Here is a 17,481-nt window from a genome sequence, read left to right on the forward strand (position 1 = left end):
ACAAACTTATTTTTTTTTAAATTGAGGGACTTCCCTGGTAGTCCAGTAAAGACTCTGCACTTCAAATGCAAGGGGAAGGGTTCAATCCCTGGGCCCCAATTGGGGATGCTGCCAAAAAAAAAAAAATTTAGAAGTTTGATTCACTGGAAACTCTGGAGGAATAAGAGAGGGAGGGAGATTGTACAGCACAGGCGACTGTGGGAGAAGTTCCACGTGGTTTTGTTTTGTTTGTGTTTTGAGAACAGTGAAGTCCCTTTTCGTACAGATAAACTTCCAAGTGTCTGTATGATTAGAAATTTTACTCAAAATTCACCACCGGCACCCTGTGGAAGTACAGCAAGGAATCAAACTGTGTTTAAAGTTGATATTTGAAGCTGTCATCTGGTTGAGGGGTTCCTAGTCTTTTTACCTCTATATACATGCTCAGTTGCTCAGTCATATCCTACTCTTTGTGACCCCACGGACTGTAACCCACTAGGCTCTTCTGTCCATGGTATTTTCCAGGCAAGAATACTGGAGTGGGTTGCCATTGCCTTCTCCAAGCAATCTTCCCAACCCAGGGGTTGAACCCATGTCTTCTGCATCTCCTACATTGGCAGACTGATTCCTTACAACTGCACCACCTCTAAAGGGTTTTACTCTCTACTTTTCCCCCAAATTGAATCTATAATTTGTGAAACTAAAAAACATCATTTATTGACAATTTGCTTGTCCATTTTTATAAACCAGATACATCTAATAATGCCCGTAGAGTTTCTGATCCATGATTATCAACTAGTATTTATATTTTTAGTTGATTTCATTCTAATAAAAAGCAAAGGAGCATAAAGTTTTCATCAGTCTTATACAGTCTCTATTAAAGGTACTGACCTTTTCCAGTCCTGTGGCAAAAAAAAGGTCAGCACATTTAATAGAGACTATATAAGACCTCAGATATGCAAATGACATCATCCTCTAACATCCGTTGAATCACTGAAAAAGCAAGAGAGTTCCAGAAAAAATATCTACTTCTGCTTTATTGACTACGCCAAAGCCTTTGACTATGTGGATCACAACAAACTGTGGAAAATTCTTAAATAGATGGGAATACCAGACCATCTGACCTGCCTCCTGAGAAAGCTGTATGCAGGTCAGGAAGCAACAGCTAGAACTTGACATGGAACAACAGACTGGTTCCAAATCAGAAAAGGAATACGTCAAGGCTGTATATTGTCACCCTGCTTATTTAACTTATATGCAGAATACATCACGCGAAATGCCAGGCTGGATGAAGCACAAGCTGGTATCAAGATAGCTGGGAGAAATATCAATAACCTCAGATATGCAGATGACACCACCCTTGTGCCAGAAAGTGAAGAACTAAAAAGCCTCTTGATGAAAGTGAAAGAGGAGAGTGAAAAAGTTGGCTTAAAACTCAACATTTAGAAAACTAAGATCATGGCATCTGGTCCCATCACTTCAGGGCAAAAAGATGGGGAAACAGTGGCAGACTTTATTTTGGGGGGCTCCAAACTCACTGCAGATGGTGACTGCGGCCATGAAATTAAGATGCTTGCTCCTTGGAAGAAAACCTATGACCAACCTAGACAGCATATTAAAAAGCAGACATTACTTTGTCAACAAAGGTCCGTCTAGTCAAGGCCATGGTTTTTCCAGTAATTATGTATGGATGTGAGAGTTGGACTATAAAGAAAGCTGAGCGCCAAAGAATTGATGCTTTTGAACTGTGGTGTTGGAGAAGACTCTTGAGAGTCCCTTGGACTGCAAGGAGATCCAACCAGTCCATCCTAAAGGAAATCAGTCCTGAACATTCATTGGAAGGACTGATGTTGAAGCTGAAACCCCAATACTCTGGCCACCTGATGTGAAGAACTGACTCATTTGAAGAGACCCTGATGCTGGGCAAGATTGAAAGAGGGAGGAGAAGGAGATGACAGAGGACAAGATGGTTGGATGGCATCACTATCTCAACAGACAAGAGTTTGAGTAAGCTCCAGGAGTTGGTGATGGATAGGGAAGCCTTGTGCGCTGCAGACCATGGGGTCACAAAGAGTCAGACACAATTAAGCAACTGAACTGACTGAATTTTTAAATGTACTATTTGTTAGTTGTTTTATTTTTGAATAATAAAAAAGTTTGCAAAGCCTTAATACTACCTGCAAAGTGAGCCAAGTCTGTGGCCTGTGTTCGTAAACCATTGATCTAATCCAGAAGTTTTCAATGCGGAACAACTGTGCCATCCAGAGGATGCTGGGTAATATCTGGAGACATTTTTGGTTGTGACAACCTGGAGGGAACGGGTTGCAACTGGCATCTAGTTGGTAGAGGCTGAGGATGCTGCTGCAATATATTCATTCTACAATAAAAGGGCAAACCCCACAGCAAGAATTGTTTGGCCAAAAATGTCACTAGTAGTGAGGTTGAAAACTGTGATCTAGTCCCAAACTGTATAAATGAAGAAAACAAGACCCAGAATAATTAAGTGACTTTTTCTTGTATTTTAAAAAACTTAGTCTGATTTTAAATTAGACAATTCATTCAAGGATTCCAGAAATAGAACCTATAACTTGAACAGACATTTATCCAAAAATATACAAGTAGCCAATAAGCACATGAAAAGATGCTCAACATCATTAGTCATTCAGTTCAGTTCAGTCGCTCAGTTGTGTCCGACTCTTTGCGACCCCATGAGTCGCAGCATGCCAGGCCTCCCTGTCCATCACCAACTCCCGGAGTTCACTCAAACTCACGTCCATCGAGTCGGTGATGCCATCCAGCCATCTTATCCTCTGTCATCCCCTTTTCCTCCTGCCCCCAATACCTCCCAGCATCAGAGTCTTTTCCAATGAGTCAACTCTTCGCATGAGGCAGCCAAAGTACTGGAGTTTCAGCTTTAGCATCATTCCTTCCAAGGAACAACCAGGGCTGATCTCCTTCAGAATGGACTGGTTGGATCTCCCTGCAGTCCAAGGGTCTGCAAGTCAAGAGTCTTCTCCAACACCACAGTTCAAAAGCATCAATTATTCAGCGCTCAGCTTTCTTCACAGTCCAACTCTCACATCCATATATGACCACTGGAAAAACCACAGCCTTGACTAAACGGACCTTTGTTGGCAAAGTAATGTATCTGCTTTTCAATGTGCTATCTAGGTTGCTCATAACTTTTCTTCCAAGGAGTAAGTGTCTTTTAATTTCATGGCTGCAGTCACCATCTGCAGTGATTTTGGAGCCCAAAAAGATAAAGTCTGACACTGTTTCCACTGTTTTAGGGAAATGCAAATCAAAGCCACAATGAGATGGTTTATTAGGATTAGGATTACTATGATAACTATTGGAGAAGGAAAACAGCAACCCACTCCAGTATTCTTGCCTAGAAAATCCCATGTACAAAAGAATCTAGGGCTACTGTCCTTGGGGTCGCAAGAGTTGGACACAACCGAATTGACTTAGCACATGGGATAACTATGATTTTTTTTTTTTTAACGGTAAGTGTTGGTGAGATAGTGGAGAAGTTAGAAATCTCATACATTGCTAGTGGGAACATAAAATGGTGCAGGCATTGTGGAAAGCAGTCCGGTACAAAAATTCAAGTACAGAATTACCATATGACACAACAATTCCATTGTACATTAAAAGGATTAATCCGCGATAGCATGAATATCCTCCACCTCAAATATAAATGCAGTATAAAGACCGTTGCGGACCTCTGTCCACAAGGCAGAAGAAAGAGATGGGCAGGAAGACCACCACGCCATATTCTAGACTTCATCTGAAATATATTCTGTACTTGATCTTCTGTGAGTTTCAGCTCCCTTAAGTCTATCCAGTCTTGCTTCTAACTCCAGAGACCCAAACTCGTTCTCCCAAGTGTACAAGGACTAAGGAAACCCCCAATAGCTAGAAGTAGAAAGTAGAACGTGAAGTCCCTCAGTCGTGTCAGACTCTTTGCGACCCCATGGACTGTAGCCCGCCAGGCTGCTCCGTCCATGGGATTTTCCAGGCAAGAATACTGGAGTGGGTTGCCATTTCCTTCTGCAGAGGATCTTCCCAAACCGGGGATGGAACCAGGATCTCCCGCACTGCAGGCAGGCTCTTTACCGTCTGAGCCACTAAGGAAACCCCCACTAGCCAAGCTGGCGAGAAATCACGATCCCTCTACAGGGTACGCAACAAACCCTTGAGGAAGACGAGCATCTCACTGCCTATGCTGCGTCGCAGGTACTCATTCTTCCGGCAGAGCGAAGTAGCTCGTTTTCCAATGGCCGCGCGCTACCAGGAAGGTACGCACCCGTTGGCTCCTGTGGTTGCCCGGAGACAGTCCACCCACTTCCTCCAATCAGCATGCATCTCTTTGAGCCCAATCACAGAAGCCAGAAGAGCGGCAGTCTGAGGTGAAAGGTCATGCTGTTATTTGGCGGCCATTTCTCTTAAAGGCCTGTGTGGTTACTTCAGTCCCGAGGGTCGCACGAGAGTTGCGTCGGCGGCGAGTATCCTGCAGCATTTCCCCACTACCGCAGCAGCAGTCGCGATGGTAAGGAGAAAGAGAACGACCAGAGTTGCGCGTGAGAGAGAGGGAGACTTGCCGGGCCTGGTGGTTGTTTCGCGCGTTTCCCATTCATCCGCGTGGGGCGCCGCGGGCCCGGTGGCCGGCCCCTTTCTCCCCGCCCTGGTTGTCTGAGGCGCGCCCTCCTTCCGAAGCCCTGTCTTTCCCTCCCTAGGAGTCCTCCTGCCTCCTTCCTCTTCGTTTGAATCCGAGCTTGAGGTGTTCTTGCTGCCTGGGGCCCGGGGTTGGGGTAAAGATAAAGCGACTTTTCACGTTCCACTTTACACACTCCAAAATCCTGTTTCGTCCAGTGATGTTGAGAGGCCCGACAGCCCTTTGGAATACTGAGCCCAGCCTTTGAGTATTCTCAAGTAAATTTGTTCATTTAGCAAATGTTTACTGAGCGCCTGCTACCTGCCAGGGCCTGGGCCAGGTAAAGTTCTAGGTGCTTGGAATATAGGGTGAAAAGTATTGATGCGGACCATGCTCTAGGTTAACTCAGTCGGTATGGGAGAAAGACATTAATCAAATAACGATAAATGTGTACTTTCAAGTAATGTTAAGTGCTGAGAAGGGCGCAAACAGGGTGCTGTGAAGGCCTGCCATGGTACGTTAGAAGAGTGGTTACGGTGTGCATCTCTTGGAGGAGGGATTTAACCTGAAACCTAAGCGTTATGAGAATACAGCTCCTTAAAGAGCAGGAAGAAGTGTATGAAGGCCCAGCTCAGGGATCAGGAGCACAGGCCCTAAGGCCGAGAGGAAAACCTGACCAGTTGAAAGAATTGAGAGCAGACTGCAGCCGCTTGCAAGGATAGAGGTTCTGAGATAATAGGGTCGGGCAAGACTTCTTAGGCCTTATGAGGGATTCTGGATTCAACTCCCAAGTGCATTGGGAAGCCATTGAAGCATTTGAAGCAGAGATAAGATAAAAGTAATACTTGCTTTGTGGCTGCTAAGTTGGAGAAAGACAAGAGTGAAAATTGGAGACCCACCTGAGATCACTCCGGATATGTTTATTCTAGAGGAGTTCAGTAGCCAGGTTTCTTGGTTCTTTTCCTTCTTTGAGCTGATGAGTGAGCAGATGAGGACAGGAAATAAAGTCTGAATTGACTGGGAATACTATTGGTTTGCTGAATAAACAAGTTTAGGGATTGCCTATAGGTAGGAGACCCTGCAAGTCAAAGAAGAGCCAATCCTATCTCCTGGAATTCTAAGTGAAAAGCTGTGGAGCATGATCTGCCCCCCTGCCTCCTCCTGTGGCCTCACACAGAACTAACTCCTATGTCCCAGAGATCACCTTATTGATTCACTATTCCCTCCTTTTACATAGGTAGCCCAGCCTGCCTAGATCTGCCCTTTTCCCTCTGGAAATACCTCTCATCCTTTAAAACAAAGGCACTACTTATTTCAGGCAATCCTCCCTTTGCTTTTAACCTGAGATTGTTTGGTATCCTTGTACGCAGCATATATCCTCTTACTACATTGCAAAATAATTGTCTGTCTGTATGTTTTGACCCTCCCACTGTGGGCTTCATGAGAACAGGGACTATCAGCTGCTCTTTTTCCTTTTCCTTTTTTGCCTTTACCTTTGTTTTTTTGTGGCCTTGGGACAGTGAGTGATGTATATTAGGTATTCAGTGTTTCTTAAGTCGACAGTGAATACTTCTGTAAGTTTTAATGGGTTGAAGATGAAATTGGCTGACTAGGTATTTTAATTTCTCTGAAGCTCTTCAACAGAAGTGAAAATTATGTAATAAAATGAAAGGAAATCAAGAGTTTGCTTCATTTGGACACCATATAGTATTGATGGTTTAATAAAGAAGAGAATTAATCAAATTGGGTTCTTTTTTTTGTTGTTCTTTATGCAGAGTTTGCCCCTCAACCCCAAACCTTTCCTCAACGGATTAACAGGAAAGCCAGTAATGGTGAAGCTTAAATGGGGAATGGAGTACAAGGGCTACCTGGTGTCTGTAGATGGCTATATGAACATGCAGGTGAGCTGAAGAGTTATAAAGATCATTAAGTTGTATTTATTTTTCTTCCCCTGACTCCTCAGAGGTTTAGTGTGACTTACAAAGATATAATTCGTATAACTGACAAACATAAAATTCAGGAATAAAGTCAAGGCCAGGAAGGATGCTGTAACTGTGATCACTACATGTGAGATTGGGCACAGATTTCACTCCTAGTGTTTACAAGTAAGAAGAGCTCAGACATTTGGTTCACAGTGCCATAAGACAAATACACTAGAGTGTACAGAAAAAGCACAAATTTTTGCAGCACTTAGCTCTGAGAGAAACTCTTCAAGTGAAGTCTTTTGATAAATGCTAAATGTATAACATCAAAGTAATTTGATAAAAGCAATTCTTGAGGGAGAAAACAGACCGTGATGAACTGACTATGTGTCTGTTAAATTGGCTACTGTAAATGTTTTAGCCAGGCTTTATACTTTGTGTTTAATTGTGATTTTAAAATGTATAATGTAAAATTTACCATTTTAATCATTTTGAAGTGTGCAACTCAGTGGCATTAACTACATTCACACTTTTGTGCATCCATCACCATTATCCATTTCAAGAGCTTTTTTATCATCCCAAAGTGAAACTCTATGCCCATCAAACAAGAACTCGCCATTCCCTCTGCCTCCTGGTAAACACTATTCTTTTTGTCTTTATTCGAGGTACCTCATATGAGTGGAATCTTAAAATATTTGTCCTTTCGTGTCGGGCTTATTTCATTCAGCATGGTGTTTCCAGGGTCCATCCATGTTGTAGCATGTATCAGAATTTCAGCCCTTTTTATGGTTGAAGTAATGTTCCGTTGTGTGTAGCAGTCCCTTAGTATCCTTGGGGCGTTGGTTCCAGGACCTGCCTGCTGTGCTGAACTCCACAGATGCTTGGAGTCCATAGTTGGTTCTCCATATCGTGGTTCTGCATCAACTTGTCCATGCAGTTCAAACCTGTATTGTTCAAGGGTTGACTGTATATACCTCATTTTACTCATTCTTCTGTTGTTGAATATTTGAATTGTTTCCACCTTTTGACTATTTGTGAATAATGCAGTGAACATAGGTGCACATGAATCAGTTAAGGGTCTCTACTTTCAGTCTTTTTGGGTCTTATATCCAGAAGTGGAATTGCTGGATGGTACAGTGATTCTTTAATTTTTTGAGGAACTGCCAGACTGTTTTCCATAGCAGCTGCACCATTTTACATTCCACCAGCAATGAATGAGGGATCCAATTTCTTAATATCACCAACACTTGTTTTCTGTTTTTATAATAATAGTCATCTAATAATGTGAAGTAGTATCTCATTGTTTTGATTTGCATCTCCTTAATGATTAGTGATGTTGAGACCTATTTATGTGCTTACTGGTTATTTACATATCTTACGGAAAATGCCTATTCATGTCCTTTGGCCATTTTTAAATTTTTGTTGCTTAATTCTAGTAGTTTTCAGCCACTTTTTTGAAGAAAATATTTGAGGTTATATTTTCCTGAAGCACAGGTATTTATGTGACTGATTAATGACTGATGAATGAATTTTAAAGGGAACCTAGATAGGTGGTCAATCATGACTCCGTGTATTCTATACTGGTTATGTTTTTAGGTGAATACTAATAGGCACACTTATAGGCTCAAAGCTGAGATTTTCCTTACTTTAGAGTTTACCACCTGAACAGACCATGCTCAGGTGCCCAGAGTTCCTGGAAAATTATCTAAGCAGTAATCGTTTGCCAGGGCTATAGAAAAATTTGAAGACTATACCCATTGTGCTAAAAATGTTCTAAACATAGTGGTGATTAATTACACAAGTTTGTGAATATACTAAACATCACCAACTTGTACACTTGAAGCGAATTTTGTGGTATAAGAATGATATCTCATTAAAAGAAGGGAATAAAAAAATAACCCACCAAATATTTGGTTTTAGAAGTAATGTAGCTTTCTAATGAGCCAGCAAGAGTTAGTATCTCTGAGTAACTAACCACATTGGTGATGCTTTTTTGAGTTTGTTCACTGGCACGGAATATACCGGTGAACAAAAGTTGCTGTGCTCAAGAAGTTTATGCTTTAGTGATGAAAGATGGTTTTATAGTGTGATATCAGGTAATGGTAGATGGCTTTGAAGAAAAGGAAAGCAGAAATGGAATGGAGTGAAAGAGTGTACAGTATTAGAAGGGATAGCCAGGGAAAGCGTCTCTGAGAAAGTAAATTTAAGCAGAGACCAGAATTGACTGAGTGAGTGAAGAATATCTGGTGAAAGTGAAAATCACTCGGTCGTGTCCGACTCTTTGTGACCCCGTGGACTATAGGCCATGGAATTCTCTTAGCCAAGATACTGGAATGGGTGGCCTTTCCCTTCTCCAAGGGATCTTCCCAACCCAGGGATCGAACCCAGGTTTACCCACATTGCAGATGGATTCTTTACCAGCTGAGCCACAAGGGAAGCTCAAGATACTGTAGTGGGTAGCCTATTCTTTTTCCAGCAGATCTTCCCGATCCAGGAATCGAACTGAGATCTCCTACATTGCAGGTGGATTCTTTCCCAACTGAGCTGTCAGGGAAGCCCTTTCTTGGGAAAGAGCATCCCAATTTGAGGGAACAGGAAATTGCAAAGGCTATGTAACAGAAACATGCTTTTTCTGTTCAAGGCTTGGCAAGAAGGCCAGGGCAGAGTTAATAAGGGAAGTATGATAGAGAGGTTGGAGTGGTAGTCATGGAACACCTTTTAAGTGATAGTAAGACTTTTGGATTTAATTAAAATATGATAATATACAAACAGCTCATACAGCTCAATATAAAAAAAAAAAAATGGGCAGAAGACCTAGACATTTCTGCAGAGAAAACATACAGATGGCTAACAGGCACATGAAAAGATACTCAGTATCACTAATTATTAGAGAAATGCAAATCAGAACTACAATGAGGTATCACCTCACACCGGTCAGAAAGGCCATCATTTAAAAGTCTACAAATGATAAGTGCTGGAGAGGGTGTAGAGAAAAGGGAAGCTTCCTACACTGTTGGTCAGTATATAAATTGGTACATCTTCTATAGAGAATAGTATGGAAGGTCCTTAAAAAGCTAAAATATAGAGTTAACATATGATCCAGTATTCCCACTCCTGGGCATATATCCAGAGAAAACTAATTCAAAAAGATACATGCACCCCAGGGTTAAGTCTTAAAGAGGAAAATGTAGAATCTAAAAAAATGATACAAATGAACATGTTTACATAACAGACTCAGAGACATGGAAAACATCTTTGGTTACTAAAGGGAAGGATGGAGAGGGATAAATTGGGAATTTGGGATTAACAGATACACACTACTATATGTAAAATAGATAAACAAGGATTTCATGTATAGCACAGGGAACTAAAACTACCCTGTATCTTGTAACCTATAATGGAAAAGAATCTGAAAAACGTAACTGAATCATCTTGCTGTACACTCAAAACTAGCCCAGTAATGTAAATCAGCTGTAATTCAACTAAAAAAAAAAATGTCGTAGAAGGCCTTTGAAGCATCATTGTATAATTTAGAAACCAGTTAAATGTTGGTGAACAACTGCTGCAAATAATCACTTCAAAAAAAAAAAAGCTGGTTGATCTTTTGCATACAAAACTAATTGTCGGCAGTAATTTCAGGCAAAACCATATCCTCTACGAGATTATTTTTGTTGTCTAGGAGAAGGAATAGTATCCAGTAGCATTATTAATTCATTAACATGTTTTAATTACTTTATCTAACATCCGTTCTAAGCCCTGTTTTTCTTTCCCTTTGCCCACTTACCTAGTTAGTGATGGAAATTTGCCTGTTTCCTTTCCTGTTCATTTCTTTTCTGAGTCCCAGTAGCACTGATTGTGATTTTAATTCACAAGTAAAGTTTATTAACTATATGTAGAAGGAAAGCTAAACATTTTGATGTAAAGTTAGAAATAATAGAGTTCTCTAAAGTAACCATAAGGGTCACTCTTAATTACTTAACCTCTTAAGAACTTTTTTTTTCCTGTTTGTTAGCACATTATTTTTTAAAAATCCTTATTCATTTCTTTAGTTTGGTTGTTGAATAATATAAGAGTATTTGGCATTTTAATCATAGCTTTTATACCCATTGGGATCCTCAGTATGATTGATACAATGTTGTTAGTCCAAGAAAAGTTACTGTCTAGTTCTTCAGAATTATTCAAGCTTATTCATAAATTGGAGACTTCCTAACGTGTTAATGTTTAATAGAAAGAAATATACATTACTGAGAGATTTTAAAAATTGTGTTGAAACAAGCTTTATTATATATTAGTTCCACATCCATCAATGTTAACTTTACTTAATGTTTTACATGAAACCAAAAAGGACTACAGTAGTATTGGAAAGCTAATCTAATTATTGTAGATAAATGTACATCATTGGTACAGAAAGGTCTCGGTTAATAAGTTCTCTCACCAGTATTAGGTATATAATACTGTTTTCCTCTGGTATGATAATACATTTTCTTCTTATTTAAAGCTTGCAAACACAGAAGAATACATAGATGGAGCATTGTCTGGACATCTGGGTGAAGTTTTAATAAGGTAACAATGTCAGTAGTATATATAAGGAGTTGGTGATGAGCATTAGAAATACATGTTTAAATGAACTATTGGTGCCTCAATCTCAGACTTATGTTTTTTTCTAACTACTATTAATTTAGAATAATATGCTACAGCTAGACTTCGAGAGTCTTGAAATTGTTAAACTTGTCAAAGCAGATTTAAATACTTCGGAGCTGTTCATTCTTAAGGTTTTCCTAGTGTGGCTATTAAACTTTGTAGCTCTTAACTGTGCCTTTTTCAGTGGTTTTAGTTGCAAGAACTTGATTTTTGGGTGGGTCTGTCTGCTGTTAGGTATTTGTATTATACTTACTTTCTAGAACTAGCTTCACACCTCTAAATTCTAGTCATTTTTACAACCACATTGTATAAAAGTAATACCGTGTGCTCTATAACAACCAAAGGTAAATTTTTTTTAAAAGAGAAATGATGTGTTGTAACTTTAGCATTAATATTTTTGTAATGAAAAAAATCTAGTAATAGTAATAATTCAGATCTTACATGGGTTCTTGTTGAAACAACAAAATGGTGTCTTTCTGTTTACAGGTGTAATAATGTCCTTTATATCAGGGGTGTTGAAGAAGAAGAAGAAGATGGGGAAATGAGAGAATAGCATCTTTGGGGGGGAATTTTTTATATATATTTGTATACAATAAAAATCTGTTTGGTTTTCAGTTTGACTGTGAGCGGCTATTCATATTCAGATACTTACTTGCATATTCAGATGAAACAGTTCAAAGATTATTCACAGAACTAATACTTTAAAAGCCACCCAACTTTATTCAAGTTTGTTTTCATGTAAACCCAGTGCTGTATTTTTTTTTCCTATGAGAGAAATGTATTTATATGCTTTATAAATGTTTGTGAAAGTGAATTTCAGCCCTTGAAATTGTATATTAACCGAGACCTTTTAAAGTTATTTTTGAGCCACTTTTGACATATATAAAGTTAAATATTTTCTTAGAATTCATATAGATTGTGTTATTTTACTCAGTAGTCAATAAATTACATGTTAACACTATATCAGCGTACGCTAAATGATACATACATTACAGCTAAAATTGAAACACCACCTGAAAATTAAAATAGTTTTGAGTATAGAACACAACAGAAATTGTGAAATCAAATGTAGGCTAAAGGCATATGGTTTGTTCGCTTAAGAGAATTAAATTTTCTGAACAGAACACCTTAATGTGAATTAGAAATCAGTCTCAAGGTTGGTTATGTTCAGACCACATAATCTAGTGGTTTTAAGTTTTAAACTCCTCAAAATCAGTGTTTTAGAGCTGTACATTGTTAAAATGTATACCTCATGGTGATAAAATGTATATTATGAACTTTCCTGTGGATCAGTTGAAAAAAATTATTTAAAGTCTCAGGTTGTCAGAATGCCATTATTGCTCTTAAAAGGTCATTCGCCATAAAGTTACACTAACAAAGTAGCTGTGGATGTGTATCCCCAACTGGGACAACAGAAGGAATAAATGTTTAGCTGTATACAGTAATGGTTAGGATATGGATAATAAAAGTCTTCAACAAAATAATATAACTCTCATTTCCAATCATAAGAGTCTTTTAGAATAAGGGCCTGTCTTCTGAAATTGGTTAGGCCTGTATGTGTGGCAGAATATTGCCATGACTGAAAAGCAAAATCTACAGAATATGCCTAAGGCATTCTGGTAATAAATGTCTTATTGCTCCTGTTCAAGTGAAAAAATACTCTTCCTCCAGGGATTTCGTTCTTGTATCCTTGACTAAAAGTAGTTCATGTTTGTTACCAGATGGAGGTTTTGAACGGTAGATAAGTTGTCTTCCCTGCTGAAACAAAAGAGAAAAATAATATTTTTCATAACCATTATCTATTGAAGTATAACCCAGAATACTAATTATTAACTTGATTTTCCCAAAGAATAATATAGTTTAAAATAATCCAGTTACAAAGAGATTGATGACTAATGGATGTCCAAACGCAGGCAAAGTTAAGTAGCAAATGGAGTACCATGGTATGCAGAAGACAGAGCAGTTAGGTGTTATGGGGAAATGGGAGGGTATAGATAAAGTCATGTGTTTCAGATATGGTAAGCCATGTTTGAGGCCAACACTTCATTTCTCAGTAACCACCAGTAGGAGGAGTAGCTAGTTTCTCTGGTTAGAAGTGATACTTTGCTCTGCTGAGCAACAGTTACTAGCATTTAAAATCCTGTTAAACAATAACTTGAGAAAACCACCTATTATCTTCTTGAGCACTCACAATCCTGTTGGCTTTTGGAGGTGTTCCAACCAGGAGAGGCTTAGGGACACCCTGAATCATACCTGTTTATTCTCTCTGGGGCATACACTCAACTTATGTCATACTAATTTTTCTCTTTGAATCTTTTCTCTCCCTTTTGTTTATTTTTGTTTTGCCTTTATATCTGAATGTGTGTAAATTAAAAGGATAAAAAACTATTTTGTTGGACATGAAATTTGATGGGACATCTCCATTGTGTCTCAAAAGAGGCAGCAACCCTGTGTGTGACCATCCCTGCATTGCAGTATATTCGACGTTCCTGGCTCCAGGGAACTAAATAGCACTGGCAGTCCTCCCCTTCATTATAACAACAAAAATGTCCTTAGAGGACCAGAATCCTTGAATTCCTTTTCTAACGTCAGATTTCCCCCACCTCCCCACCCTGCACCAATCTCCTTTGATAACCTTTGTTACTAATTTCTGCCTGAGAAAATTGCCAGCAATGAAGTGTTCTGAGTAAAAACCTCTTTCAGAGGTCTTCATATATTGTTGACTTAGCAGCATTTTTTTTTTTTTTTTCAGTTTTCTTCCAGATTCAGTTTGCATTCTCATTTTTAGTCTGTTAACTCAGTAAGCATTTATTGACTGTCCATTGTGTGCCAGGCATTGGGGATACAAAGGTCATAAAACTCATTATTGGTCACTTGGTGGGCTGAGTAAATAATAATTTATACATGTAGCAGGGTGTTAACTGGCTAATTATCTCTTGGAAGAAGAGGACAAGTCAGATCTTCATAGGCAGAGTTGAACTAGGTAAGTACAGATCCTTTTAAAAAATAAACACTAATTTATATAAAAATCATTACTTTTTTAACATAGTACATATTAACAGTTACCAGTTACCATACTTCACAACTTTTAAGTACTTCAGTGGCTGGTTGTGAGGTGCATAATATGCGTTAGCTATGACTATGGTTAGAATCAGTGTCCACATTAATTCTGCAGATAACTATGAAATTGCCTCCCTGCAATATGATTTCAGACTCAAACTCAGAGCAGGAAGAGAGGCATATAGAAACAAAAGGCCCTTCATACCCAAGGGGAGTAATAGACCACATGTACTTGGAGACTGCCCCATCCTGAACTTCTTATTGAACAGGTAATCTTGAAATATGAAGAACCTTGGCTTCTGCTTAGATTCTGCTGCTAAATCTGAAGTGACTCTGGGTAAATTATTGTAACTTCAGCTGTAAATCTCATTATTTTCACAATGTGAGGATTAAAAGACCCTTCCAATTATATATAATACACTATTATTTTTGTATTTCTGTAGTTTCATGTACCCAGAGCTAAAGAGGCAAGGGAGAAGTTTCTTTTACTAAAAAGTGAGTTTAATGGAAAACTGTAGACCCAATAGTTTAAATTGAACCAGAGAGATCAGTTGAACTGTCAGCGGACTTACTGAAGTTTAACCTGAATAAATGAGACGAGTTAGGTATTTTGTTTTTACATTACAGAAGCCCTCACACATTGATGTAGCTGGACCTATTAATATTAACAATAAAACACAGACCTTCTTTTTCTTTGGTTGTGCTACTGCTCTTTCCAGGGCAGCTTTTAGCCTTTCCTCCTGGTGTTTCTGTTTCTCTCTCATTTTCTCTTCACGCAACCTGTCAAAAGAGGAAGACATTGTTCTAGCTATAAATCCCAGTCAAAAAGATCTACATCAATACTATTTGATAAAGAATTACCTAAATATTGTTAAGTCTCCTTTAAGGCTAAATGAAAATAATACTTCATTTTCCCCCATAATTGTGGGTTTTGAATATTCAGGTGAAATTTCAACAACAAACCCTGTTTATGTTGAAATGGGAAGAAAGTGCATGTCACTGTTGTGGAAGAAGCAAAATCTACCCAGATCTTGGTCCAAAACAAGCACCTCAACAGAGCCCTCTCATCGTTTCATTTACAGTTCAGTACTTTATATTAGTCTATATGATGGCCACTTGAATTATTGATATTTTCCAGTTATTTTCCCCTCTTTTTAAACCTTTTTATTGAAGTACAACATGCAGAAAACTACACAAGTCACAAGTGTATAGTTCAATTGATAACCACAAAAATATATTTTCCAATAAATCTCTTTGAATGTTATCCTCAAATTAAGGCCAAGAAATACTATTTGTCTTTGTTCTCTTTAGAGTTGTTGTGAGGATAAAATTAAATGAGATATGCACACTGTCTAGTCCACTGCCTATTGCAGAATAACCACTTGCCAAGTGACTATTTTATGGATGTATATAATTATCAATGTAACATTCACTGAACATTTTTTATGCAAAATTAGGTATTATGTTAGGTGCCTCCGAACCATGGGAAAACATCCACTAAAATTTTTTTGATCAAAATGATAATTGGGATTAGATTCATATATTAATCTCACTGTTAGAAATAGTTAGAAATAGTAATTACACTTTAGTCAGAATATATTTTCTACTGTAAAAAATGCAGATGTTCTTCGTGTAAGTGAAAGGTCATCTTGTGGAAGGAGTGATTTCTCATAATTTCTTTAAAATGTGCTTCATATTCAACAAAATCCCATCAGGATCACCTTAGTATATTCTAGTCTTTGTTTTTATATGGGTGGAACAATATCCCCAACACCCCAGTAAAGTGGTAAGCAATAACAACGTCTGCTATTAGAGTACTTACTGTACGCCAAGCATGCTTTAGTGCTTTTACATAGATTTTTCTTTTTAATTTTATTTTATTTTTAAACTTTACATAATTGTATTAGTTTTGCCAAATATCAAAATGAATCCGCCACAGGTATACATGTGCTCCCCACCCTGAACCCTCCTCCCTCCTCCCTCCCCATACCATCCCTCTGGGTTGTCCCAGTGCACCAGCCCCAAGCATCCAGTATCGTGCATCGAACCTGGACTGGCATCTCGTTTCATACATGATATTTTACTACATAGATTATTTAATTCAGTCCTCACAACAACCATATGAGATAAGTGTCATTATTGCCATTTTACAGGTAAGGAAACTTAGCTGTTGGCAGTTAGGAACCAAGGAAAAACCCTCATTATCTAGCTCTTTCAAACAGTTCCTTCACAGATTAAATCTCCCTGTAGTTTTCCAATTAAGGAAATTCTAGTCTTAAACCCTTTCACCACAAGTATTCTCCTTCCACATGATAATCCTTTGCATATTATAAGTAGGGAATATTCACTCTGAAAATTCACTTTTTTTCAGACTGGAGGGACCCCTTGCCCATCTGAAACTATGTCATTTGTCCCTGGTGAACTCTGCTTCACAGTGCTCATTTTATCCTTGGTAATGACATTTATTTCCTAAGAATATTGATGAATATATCTCCATACTAAATAATAGCTCTATGAGGACAGCAGATCTGAGTTTGATTCTAGTGTCAATATGGCATATAATGAGACTTGCCATATAACAGACTTGCCTAATGTTTAAGTGTTTTATTATATGTATATCATAAGACAGTGACTGTACCTTTGCCGTCGTTCTTTCTGTTTCATCCTCTCAATTGCCTCCACATTTTCTTTAGGAATGGAGTCAATGAGATCACTCAATTCTACCAGGCGAGACTCTACTTTTACCAGCTTTTGAACTGGGTTGAGGCTTCCAACCTCAGCATCTCCAATGCAGACTTTGTATACTTGGTTAATTTTTTTACTAAGAGAGTCTATCAGTTTTTCCTGAGATTAAAAAGAAAAGGAGAGCAGAAAACATCTCATTACTGTTTGCTTGTTCATTCAATAAATGTAAAATTCCCTTTTACTATATTGTAATAGGCTTTTATTAATATGTTCTACTAAATACTTTTTTAAAAGAAAAACTTTAATACAACATTAGAACAGTGAAAAAAAATGCAGCAGTCAATTTATGTCATAATTTATAGTCAGAGCAGGCTTCCATGGTGGTTCAGGGAAAGAACTCGCCACAGTGTGGGAGACCTGGGTTCAATCCCTGGGTCTGGAAGATCCCCTGGAGGAGGGCGTGGCAGCCCTCTCTAGTATTCTTGCATGGAGAATCCCAGTGAACAGAGGAGCCTGGTGGGCTGCAATCCATGGGGT

At 38.6% G+C, this 17,481-nt stretch overlaps 2 protein-coding genes across 2 annotated transcripts in view; one reads left to right on the plus strand and one right to left on the minus strand.

The window, feature by feature from the left end:
- Positions 1-4,382: 4,382 nt before the first annotated feature.
- SNRPF (small nuclear ribonucleoprotein polypeptide F) lies at positions 4,383-12,013 on the plus strand. The gene is made up of 4 exons (XM_010836291.1): positions 4,383-4,531; positions 6,412-6,537; positions 11,057-11,121; positions 11,686-12,013. Exons 1-4 carry the CDS (start codon positions 4,529-4,531, stop codon positions 11,750-11,752), a joined length of 261 nt encoding a protein of 86 aa, XP_010834593.1. The 5' UTR covers positions 4,383-4,528; the 3' UTR covers positions 11,753-12,013.
- A 96-nt stretch (positions 12,014-12,109) lies between these two features.
- Positions 12,110-17,481, minus strand: part of CCDC38 (coiled-coil domain containing 38) — a 33,061-nt gene continuing 27,689 nt past the window's right edge. The window contains 3 exon segments of the mRNA XM_010836290.1: positions 12,110-12,954; positions 14,943-15,039; positions 16,898-17,103. Of these exon segments, the coding sequence (XP_010834592.1) occupies positions 12,844-12,954; positions 14,943-15,039; positions 16,898-17,103 (414 nt within the window). The 3' untranslated portion in view covers positions 12,110-12,843.

The sequence above is a fragment of the Bison bison genome, unplaced genomic scaffold (genome assembly GCF_000754665.1).
Source record: "Bison bison bison isolate TAMUID 2011002044 unplaced genomic scaffold, Bison_UMD1.0 scf7180017864062, whole genome shotgun sequence".
NCBI lineage: Eukaryota > Metazoa > Chordata > Mammalia > Artiodactyla > Bovidae > Bison > Bison bison.